The 11,631-nt window shown below is 40.4% G+C and overlaps 1 protein-coding gene across 1 annotated transcript in view; it reads right to left on the bottom strand.

Annotated features, from left to right (window-relative positions):
- LOC104585871 (SIT4 phosphatase-associated family protein) overlaps window positions 1–11,311 on the bottom strand; it is a 54,824-nt gene extending 43,513 nt beyond the window's left edge. Inside the window, exon 1 of the mRNA XM_010242888.3 lies at window positions 10,777–11,311. Coding sequence (XP_010241190.1) covers window positions 10,777–10,815 — 39 coding nt within the window. The 5' untranslated portion in view covers window positions 10,816–11,311. The remainder of the gene's footprint in view (window positions 1–10,776) is intronic.
- Window positions 11,312–11,631: the final 320 nt, after the last annotated feature.

Genomic DNA, 11,631 nt, shown 5'->3' on the forward strand with positions numbered 1-11,631 from the left:
TTTGTGGCTCTACCCAAACCCCTTGCATTCTAGCTTATTATCTTCATTACCTCTCAAGAATTTAGCCCTCCAATATAGTGTTCATTCATTTAGAACCCTTCTTTCTTTCCCCTCTACCACTGAACTCAATATCCCCTTCAATGTCCACTATTAGTCTCTCTACTTCAGACTTTTTCTTCTTTTTCCTACCCTTATTTCCCACTGACTTCCTAATCTGCCCTTTATTTCCTAATTCCTGCCCCAATCTATTGGTTCTTGCCTCTGATTCAGGGTTTTTTGGAGCCACCTCTATCATTTCCTCCTTCTGTTTATATTCCTCCAGTAGGGCACAAATCTGCTCCCAAACCCATTCTAACTCCTCTTTTTTCCTTTCTAACAACCCAACTCCCTTCTCTGATCGGACTCCATCATTATCAATCGCCACTTCCCTGCTATCAGTTGGTTGGTCTGGTCGGGATTCCAGGACATCTATTACAAGATGAGAACCCAAGTTAGTATTTAAAACCAAATGGACAGGCTTACCTGGAATTAGCATAGATGGTTGCATGTGGACCAGCTGTTGGGTATCAATTCTTGGAGTCAGGACTAGGCCCTTCCCCTTTTCTGGACTCAACAGTGGAAGCGGACTAGGTACAACCAATACTTCCTCACCCTCTACAGTCATAGAAACTTCACTTCTCTTTCCCTCTGAGTGAATCCTTAGGTAAGGCTCCAAGTTTGATTCCTATCTCTCTGGCCTAATGTCTTGACTAGGCTACACATATGGGATGGACTCGTTTATTGGTCGGGATGCACTCTGCCTTACCTTTTTCAGTGTTCCCAACTCCACCTGTCTTTTGTATAGCATACCCTGTTTGGTAAAGATCTGTTCTCTGCTGCTAAGGCTCACTCTTCGTTGCATTTTGATAATACCAGAATCTTGTGAATCCGTCTCCTCCTCTAGGAATAACAGTTCAGTGTTTAGGCTACCCTCATCCAGTATATCTCTTGGCTTTTGGAGGTCGATACTTCCCAAGCTAATGGTTTCTTCCAAATCTGAATCAGAATCAGAAAGTTCTTCATCGCCTGTCAATCTTTTCGAATCAGAGTTGAAAACCTCACTGCTCTTCACACTTCTGGGGTTACGGCAATCTTGTTCCTTATGCGGCATCTTCTTCGAGGGTCTCCACTGTAACGAGCTGGAGACCTTCGCTGAACTGTTCGAACGAGAGAAAGAGCTTGAGGAAGACGATGGTAGACGGATTTTACTGTCTACCTGAGGAGCCAACCTTGTCACATGCTCCTTTAAATTGTCATGCGCCCTCCTCACTCTTGGGTCTTTTAAGCATAGCCCACTTAACTTTTCGGGCCTACTGGGCCCAAAACACCAATTTAGAGATGGGCCTGCTGGTTGGACTCCCATGCATATTCTTGAGGCTAACAATACCTCTGCCCTTCCTTTATTTGAATCATTCAAAATATTTTGTTTGGCGCCACAAGCAGCTACCTGAGCAAAAGTTCTATTGGTTGTCAAACCTTTACCTTGTGTCACACGTCTCCTAATAGTCTCCTGACCCAAATCTTTTGGATTGCCTAAAGGTAGAGTTTCCATTTCAGTGAAACTTCCTTGTCTCTTTTTTCCAACCAAATTCAAGCTGCCACGTAACTCCATTTCCTTCACCTTTTCGTCTTCCTCCTGCCTTGCCTCCCTCCAAAGGTTAGCTTCAATGGAGGACACTAACCAAACTGGTAAGAACAGTTCATCCACAATTACAGTCACCTTCCTTGGTATATCTTCTGGTTTTACTCCACCCAATAGAATGGTTGCACTTCGTAGATCTCCCCAGAAGACACCATCAAGGCGAGCTCCACACAGCAAAGCAATCGAGTTTGCAGTTTCTTGATTCCAAAGATGGAATGGCAGCCCAACCACTCGGACAATAACATTATCTTCCATTAAGAACACTTTCGAGTTTGAAGAAAAAGACCATTTATAGACTGAAAAGGTCCCTAAAACATCTTGAATAAGGAACTAATGTTACTGTCCTTATTCTTCAGCACACCCCCTAAATCCAAAGGCCCAAGGTTACCTTGGCTGCTACCATCAAAGCTCAATCTAATGCACCTTCTGGAGGAGGCCCCCACTCTATCACACTACTATTCTTCCTAGCGGAGGTATTAGCCATTGCTAACCAATTCCTCCAAATATCATCAAAAGAGAAATCAGCAAACATGGCCGAGGTCTTCAGCCAATGGATTGCTCTTGTTAAGATAATAATCCTTCACTTCATCAAAGCTTCTTTCCGTTTCTAGGAAGATTCTAGCATTCCTGTCCTCCCAAACAATCCATAAGATAGCTGTCCTGATACATTTCCACATAATTTTACCTCTTTTTATGTGCCACCCGAGAGTAGATGGATTAAACAGCATACTTACATTAGACAGCAAAATCCACATACAACCAACTAAACTAAGGCTGCGACTCAATAAAGCTGCAGCAAAGGAGCAGGATATCAGTAAATGGAAGCAGTCCTCATTCTGGGCCTTACACAGGGAGCACCAGTTCAGGGAAGGACAAAGAAGAGTGTTGATTTTCCCATAGTAAACTTCCCAACAGAACACAACAATTTTGGGGGGAATAGGTCTTCCCAAATTTCTTTAACCGGGAACACTTGAGAGTTAGGGTTGGTAATACTATATACCTTTTTGATAGCATGCATTATTCAAAATTCTTGGGTTGTTCAGTGTGGAAGGGAATTGAGAGGGATTTCTCAGGTTTATCAAAGGAATTAAGATTAAGGTGGGGGAAGGAGAACACTTTTTTGGTTAGACCCCTGGTGCAGTGAGGTTGCTTTGATGGAAGAACAGAGATGTTTTGGTTGCTGAGCAGGTTGACTGAATTGGAAGGGAGGGAGTTTGGGGCCCAACTTTCAGGCAACAACTTAATGATTGGGAGATTTCAGATCTGATAGGTCTACTACAGTGACTCCAAAGCCACCAGCTTTCCCTGGAGAGGCAAGATGAAAGAGTGTGGAGATGGTCCAGAGATGGTAAATTATCTGTCAAATCACTTTATAATAACTCAGCTCCTTCCCTCTCTCAGGGTTTCCCTTGGAAGGAGGTATGGCTTTCACACACCCCATCTAAGATAATTTCCTTATGTGGTCTGCTGTAAAAGGTAAATGCCTTTGGAAGGTTCGATTAGAGAGGAAGGGGTTGTTGCAGGATTCTCTGGTTTGTGTTATGTGTGGACAGGAAGAAGAATCAATTGATCATCTTCTTGTACACTGCAAAGTAATCAGTTTCTTATTTACTCATTTTTATGGGCTGTTGAATGTTAGCTGGTGTCATCCAAGGAGTTTGTGGGAGCTATTGCAGTCCTGGAGCACAGTTCCCCTTTCGCAGGCAATGGCATCTATACATTCCTGGTTATCAGCTCAAGATCTTTTCAGCAGAATCCACCATAATCAGTTTTTTTTTATCACAGTAATCTTTTTGGCTAGCCAGAGAGGTTGTCAGAAATTCCTAGCTTTCAAATTTAGTCTTTCGTCCTTGGAAGTGTACGTTGAAGATTTCCATTGAGATTTGATGTATAGTTTCTGGCTGTACATGTTGCATATATGCTCACATTGTACTCTAATTTTACAGTATCCTGGTAATACAATATTACCTTACTTTTTCTCAAAATAAAATCTTTAATTCGATCATTCTTGATAGTTAAAAGTATATCTAACGATTAGAGCTGATGAAAGAATCAATCTTAATTAGACCCAACCATGGTCATCTCTTCCCTCCGAAGATTCTACTGTTTCTCTCTTTCAAAAACATCAACGAATGGCAAGAATTAAATTCCATAAGATGTTCCTCTCTTTTACTGAAACCTCTTGCTGGCCATGAATCCACCAGGCCCACAAGATTACCAGGAATGACCCATTGATCTTCAAATAGCCTTAACAAAGCTCCACCAGACACATCAAAAACCCACAGTGAATAGAGGGTGCTGAACAATCTCCAGAGATGACTCACACAGCACACATTCATTTGCCATGCCCTTGCAATCAGACCGTCAATAGTCAAGTTCAAGTAAGCTGTCCAAATGGGAAAAAGAAAACACCTTGGTAGGAATTTGAGAAGACCAAAACCACTGCCAAGTAAAGGAACCATTCACACTTGCACAAAAGCTTTAAAGAAGGATTTAACCATGAAAGATCAAAGACACAAAATCCAAATCCCTTTGTCCTCACCTCCAGCAACAACCTTGTTGTTTTTAATCTAGTTATGCAAAGACAACAAGGTATCAGCTTCCCAATTGGAGACAGATTCCATTAGAGTTGAGATGCAAGCTGACCTACAAGGCCTACAGATTTGCATGAAATTAAATATTTTTTTTGAAGAGTAAAAAGAAATTTTTCATTAAAAAAAGAAGCTTAATACAATCATCAGAGGGTGATGAGGCAGCACCTGGATCAACAAAATCCAAAACAACAGAAGAGCGTCCTCAAAAAGATAGAGATGGAAATACTACATAGACCTCAAGAGAAAATGATTACATCTCCACAAAGCATGCTAAATCACCAGCACTACTCCCTTCTCTCCTAGCTGACTGGAAGTAACCTCCTCAGCCTTCTTTTCTTTAGCAATTCCACCCCCATTTCCTCTTGCTCTAACCCAGCAGTTGGCTTTAGAATTTCCTTGGATACCTCGATCGATTGAGTCACCACCCCTGCTGAACCTTGGGACTTGGTAATTGGTATATATGTTCTCCCCCTCCTTTGAACCTTTGAGTTTTAAAACCTTTTTCTTATGAATTCTCTTGTATTTGTTTGTTGGACCATCCCCGAACAGGCGTTCTTTCAGTCTGGAAAAATTAATATTTGCAACCTAGGCAATCTTCAACGCCTCCCCCACATAACTATCAGGATTCACAAACTTCCTTTTCCTACCCAAATCAATGCCTAGCCTTCGTCTTCCCACAACCACTTCAAAACTTGGGAGTCCCACGCTGCTTCCTTGCAGGCCACACTCTCCATCTCTGTTATCACCCTTAAGACCAGAACTATCTCCCAATCTTCTCCCTTCAACCCTTTCACAGAGTCCCTACAGCCCCTCTTTCTTTAACACTCCCTTCCTCCTTCACCCCTTCCACCAATATTTCTCCCATACCTGCGACCTCTTTCTCCCTCCCTTCTTCTAGCCTTACAACAGCTTGAGAAGACGGAGCACTCCTCCCCCTTGAGAAGAATCCTCTTGAATCTCAACCTAAAAGGAGCAAAAGCTTAAGACGCAACCTAACTGTCGATTGAGCTCCGCTGTGGTCATCTCAGTTTTCCCAACGCAAAGCACATTTGAAAAACTTACACCAGCCTGCACCTCATAACAGACCTTCGATCTTATTCCAACCCATCTCGAGTGTGAATCGTCCTCAAGAACACTTCCTTCTTTCCAGTACTGTCACACCTAGCAACCTTCAAGACCCAGTCCTTGTTCTTCCTTCTTCGAGCTTTAGGTGAGTCTCTCCTCTCCACATGTCCCACTATTGCCTCCCCCCCCCCTCGTGAAATTACTTCCATACCCCCCTTTTTCTTTCCTACCCATCATCTTCAACCTTCGACAAACCTTTCGTCTTACCCTGCTTCTCAGACCTTTGCACCTCCCAACCTCCTCTACTTCCCAGCTCTCTTCTCCTCAATCATACCTTAGCCCTAAAGAAAGCATGTTCCTCTTTTTTTATCAATAACTCAGGAAATCAATTTGATTAATATTAGAGAAACAGTACAACCAGAAGTTGTGAAGGAAACAAAGAGGACACCAAATGTCCAAACCCCCCAAAAATTACATATAGGCCCAAAATATTGATTGCCTTTGTACCCCTTGTTTAGCCAAACTGTCTGCCAAAGTCCACTCTGCATCCCTTCTGCTGTGGAAGATAAATAAGAACAAACCTCCATTCAGTTTTCTGATACACCGAACTCTGTTCTTCCCCCATTCAAATCCCGCTCAAACTTCCACTTTTTCTTCTTCCAGATCCAGGCCAATAAACCTTCCAACTAATCTCGTGTTAAGGACCTTCAGCCTCTCCACCATCTTCCTTGACTGACTCGCCTCAATCTGCACCACCTTCAGCCTCTCCACCTTCTCACCTCACAAGCTCTCATATCTACAGCTTCTTCTTCTGAATAATATAAAGGTGGAAGGAAGCACCAAAATTTTGATAGGAACATGGCAGCATAACCATACTTCAAGACAAGCTAAACAGATAGATAGAGAGTTGAGAGTGACATGATCATGGACACATATAGTAGCAAACAGTGTCACTGATTCACTTGCAACTTGCAGGACAAGAGGTGAATGGGGATAAATTGTATTGGGGGACAACAACGTAATTATTTCTCCATGACCAAAACAAAAGGGTGGGTAGCATTTCTTAGACTAACTAATTAACTCTATACACTTTGTAAATAACATTCTTTTGCCACATCTAATAAAGTTCATGTTGTAAGAGTTCGGGTGACCTCTTGTCACCAAATCATTGTATTTTCTGCCTGATTGAATGAATTTTTTCTTTATTGATCTTCAAAACAAAAGTTCATGTTACCAATCAAAAAAGTTGATTGTATTATGTTGTTATCTTTTTCTTTAAATTTTAATAAACTTTTTTTCTATTTACCATTAAAAAAAGCTATACAGGCCCAGCTGATTTCAGGAACTCTTTGATGGCTGAATTGCTTGCTCTTTTTTAAGCACTCAAACAGGCATGTTCCAACTACTCAAACTTGATAGTAAAAAGAGACTTCCAGTTGGTCTTAAATTGGCTTTGCTCCCAAATGGAAGGCCTCTAGTCTTTAAGATTTTTAATAAGAAAGGCAAATATTTTAGCATCTGATTTGTGCTCAAATCATTACCAAGATCAGCAGTTAGTCTTGATTTGTTACCAAGAGATCTCTTTCTTTTCTCTTTTCTCTGCCCAGCTTTAAGCTGTGAATATCATATCTGATCCTCACAACCCTATTTATGGGTACAATGCTTTCTTTCAAGATTTAGTAAAAAATCCATGCAATATTAATGATAAAAAAATGGGATATTATTATTAGAAAGATGTAACTGCAATCACATCAGTTTTCTTGCAGCCTAGGTTCTAGGGTTCAAAATACACTGGTTCGACTTGACTTTGGCATCACATCACTTCACTTATGGCGCACAGATAAAGGAAATGGTGATGCAGCTATCCATTTCCAAAGATCCTGGACACAATTACAGATATCCCATTTAATATGCTTACTAGGTAATGACCAGCCCATACTAAGTATGGGGCATCTATGCCTATTATTCTGTTCGAGATTGACCTCATTTGGGTTTCTTATTTAATTTAGAAAATTAAATCAGGTTTAATTTCTAATCGATGACCTATTTCATCTGAAAGGATGGGACCAACACCCTTGAAAACCTTTACAGTGAATCTTTTATGTGAATTAGGAAACTGAATTAGAAATGTTAGTTTGGGTCCAGCATCATTTGAAGGTGGGTAGTTTTTTGGAGATAGTTAGCCACGTATCTGAAGTACTTTTTATGAACATGAAGTGAGTACTTTTTTTGAGAGTGGAGTTAACCATTACTTTTTTCCCGAGAGTTAAAAGAACCGCTTCTAGATACTCTTTCTTGAGAAGATAAATAGCCAGAAGGAATGTTTGTAGGACTATAACCAGAAGGAATGTTTGTAGGAACATCAAGAGATGTCAGGACTTGAGAAGACACAAGAAAAGGCCTTTCTTCAGTATTTTCAGCTACCTTCTCCTGCAAGTGATGCACTAGAAGGGGAAAACAAAATAGTTTTTGATTCGAAGATGTCAGGACTAGAGGGGCAAAAAAATATGGGCATCCATGGAGTAAACTGTAGAGATGGATGAATATTCCTCTACAGTGAAATGAAGAAGAAAAAGGGACATCGAAGCTAAGAGTTTTTGCTTCGAAGAAAGCAGATACAAGGATAGGTGGATGCTAAAGATCAGAGAAGAGAAGAGGGCCACCATTTTCATAGGTGAAGTGGTCGGATGGTTGAAGGGCTTCATGGATGGGATGACTTTCTCCATTAAAAGAATGGGACAGAAGAGTGAAGTGAGTGCAGATGGAAAAAGTTTTGAAGCTGAGCTGAGGAGAAACATGAAAGAGAGCAGGGTGGAGATTGTTCGCAGATTTATTACAAGAGTTTCTGCTGAACATGAAAGACAAACAAGTTCAAAACAAAGAAGGGACCCAGAGGTCTGTGACAATCAGAGTTTCAGAGAAAAATCGAAGGAAGGAAAACAAAAAGAAGGAGATCCACAAGCAATAGTATGTAGTAATATTAGAAGTCGAAGGAGGCTCCTAGATGTAGAGAAAGAAACTTGGGAGAAAAACATCAGACAAAAAAGTGTCAGATTGGGGAAGAATTGTGGAAGCGGTTGTGGAGAGATTCAACAATAAAAGGAATCATGAATATCAAACCTTTCAATGATTTGAAGGCTGTGTTACTTGGAGATGGTAAAAAAGTTGTGATACCCGGTGCTGAGATGGTAGAATCTCCAGCTGGTAGGGTAAGGGTGGAGAGCTGGTATATGTCCTGTAACCAGAATCATATGTCTGAGAGAATCCTTGAGATTCGGCTAGTAGGGCTCCCATTCAATTTCTAGAACAAGGAAATACTTGAAAAGCTGGTTCAAACGATGAGGGGAGTTCTGGTAGCATTCAATCTTCAAGACCCGCATGCCGCGAGAGTAAGAATTGAGGGTCTAATTCCTAAAGAGTTCGTAGATGCATAAACCTGCTCATAGAGGATCTCTGGATTAAGGCTTGGGTTCTTCTGGAAGCTGAAATGTCTCTGTGGATGAAGTGTTCGAAGGAAGAATATGATGACATCAGCAAAGGCTGGGTTACACGTGAAAAGGAAAGAAAGGCCAGTCGTGAATGAAATTAAAGAGTCTCCACGCAGGTTAGGTGTAAAGACACAGAGAAATAGAGTTTGTAGCCCAAATCTCTTGAAAATTGGAGAGTGAGGGTCAGGTGATTGCAATTAGACCTGTTCATGGGCCGGGTAGCCCAACGGCCCGGCCCGGCCCGGCCCGCACCCTGGCCGGGCTTGGTCATATAATTAGGCCCGCGGGCCTGACCTCGGGCTTAACACAGTAAGCCCGACTGTGTTTCGGGCCGGGCTCGGGATTTGTCAACAAAGCCCGGCCCGGCCCGACTCAGTATTATATATTATATAAAATATATAAATAATATAATATTTATTAAAATATATATTTATAATTTAATATATATATATATATATATTATTCTTTTCTTTATAATTTCAATCTATCTCTCTCTTTATTCAGCTGCTTCAACATTAATAATAATAATAATATAGGCTAAATTTCGGGCCCGGGCCCAGGCTCGGGCTTCGGGCTTTTTATGAGAGCCAGGCTCGGGCCCAAATTGTAGGCCCGATGGTCGGGCTGGGCTCGGGCTCGGGCCTTAAAAAAAATTTGTTAATACACAGTAAAAGCCCGGCCCGAGCCCAGCCCGGCCCGGCCCATGAACAGGTCTAATTGCAATTGCACAGTAGAAGTCAAGTTACTAGTTAAGATAAAAAGTTTCATTATAGATGAATCAGGTCTCTAACCACAATGTAATGAGATCAAATATTGGGTTGAAACAGCAACTCAACCAAAACTGAACATCATATGTGCCAATTCAGGAAGGACTCTCAAAGTTGACAGCTAAATGCTTACTGATTCACTTGCATAAAGGAACTATATTAGAAATCCCTGATTCAGAATTCAATATTTAAGAAGAGTCAAATCAAACAAGTAGACTTATCAAAGGAAATGAGTCAGCCATGTAGCAAGAGTTTCAGCCAATTTTTAACAAACAATAAACTTAATACATTCAATTGGCAAATGTATACATTTTACTGACCAAAAATAATGACAAATTTATACATCCAAATGGAAGAATACATGTTCATGGAAAAATGTCTTACTTAAATATGAACTTAGTTTCAAAAAATTTTAAGGTTACCAAGAAATACAATAACAAGTATTTATCAAGAGAAAGAAAACAATAACAGGCTGGAAATGTAGATTTATAAACCATATACACCTAAGAGATTCCAAGACAGTTCTATGAATCCAATGATATTGAATTTCCTATAGAACACTGGACGGTATTATACTAACTAAAAAAAATTCCACCAGAAGTAGGATTAATTTTCCATAAATGCCCCAAATAGCACTCATTCTTACAGGTGCCCCAACAATTTTCCTGTCATCTATTAAACCCCATTCCAAGACAAGAATACTGAAAATTGAAAATTAGGCCTTTATACCACAACGATAACAGAAGTTCAATCTTTTTTCTTCAAAAACGTGCTCTTCAAACCTAACCAAATATGACTTCCATTCAAGCTTCACTTCCATTGAAAAAGGAGGTAATGAACCAAAAAGAATAACTAATAAAATTGCATTTCAATTTTCAATCACTGATTAAAAGAATAGCTCAATCCTTCGGGCCGGAAAGTGGCAATCTGGCCAAACGTAGCATTTACAAGTAATAAACGGAATTTTTCTATTACAAAATTATCCATTTCATGAGCATAAACTGACGGGCTAAAAAACCAAAAAAAAAAACATAAGCAATCAATTTGTATAGCTTGAGAACAAGAGAAATTCCTCCCAAAAACAATTTCGCCGTTAGAAAAAAAAAACGAAAATTAAAAAATTCAATCAAACAACCAGAAGAATAATCTAAAGAAATGAAGGTTTAACAACGCCAACTCACAGGAGACGCGGTGGACAATCCCGCCATACGCCAAAACATCTTGACAGGCGCAATTGAACTGCGAAATCGCCTCCACGAGTCTCCGAAACTCAGATCTGCTATTACGAAGGACCCAAGACGACCAGAGCCCTCGAAAGTAAGCCTCCCAACCAACCAGAAAGGAAGCCCAAAATACAACAGGAAGAAACCCTAGAAATCTCAACTCCCTTGGAAAGATTCTCCGTGGCGAATCTGAGAAACCAAATGAGAGATCAAAGGTCGAACATGCCCTTTATTGAGAGGATATTTTGGGGATTTGCAGAAGATTTGTGTCAATGGAGGATTAGTTCAATTCGATCGAGGGCTCCGAAATGAAAGAAAAAGAAAGAAAAAGAAAGAGAGGAGGGAAGGAACGAACAAAGCCCTGCAATCGCGGGACGGTGGAGAGGGACTGTTCAGAGAATGAAAGCCTTGGGCTTATAAGAAGGTGTATAAATGAGAAGATTTATTTATTTAGTTAGATTAGAAAGTTACAGCTTATATTTATTTATATAGTTTTCAGGGATAGGTTGAAATTGGAGAGGGATTAATTGAGTATGGTTTTTGGCTTCTATGATATGAGATGACTTACATTTTAGTTATGCTCTGAGTTGGTTAAGTGATGCCAAAATTGGGACGTTCATGTGCCTATCTTCCCTTGATTAGCTTTTGTTTTACTTTTCTCTTGTATGTGATCTATGACAACATTTAACAAAATAAATTAAGTAATAGCAAAGGGAAATGGGCCGTTAGCATCTACTCCTTGTGATGCATACGACCACTTTGGTGGGCTTTGATTTGAAAAGTTGGGATTTCTGCCTTCATTAAATTACCAAT

Source organism: Nelumbo nucifera, chromosome 3 (assembly GCF_055504915.1).
Source record: "Nelumbo nucifera cultivar China Antique chromosome 3, China Antique-T2T, whole genome shotgun sequence".
Taxonomy (NCBI): Eukaryota; Viridiplantae; Streptophyta; class Magnoliopsida; order Proteales; family Nelumbonaceae; genus Nelumbo; species Nelumbo nucifera.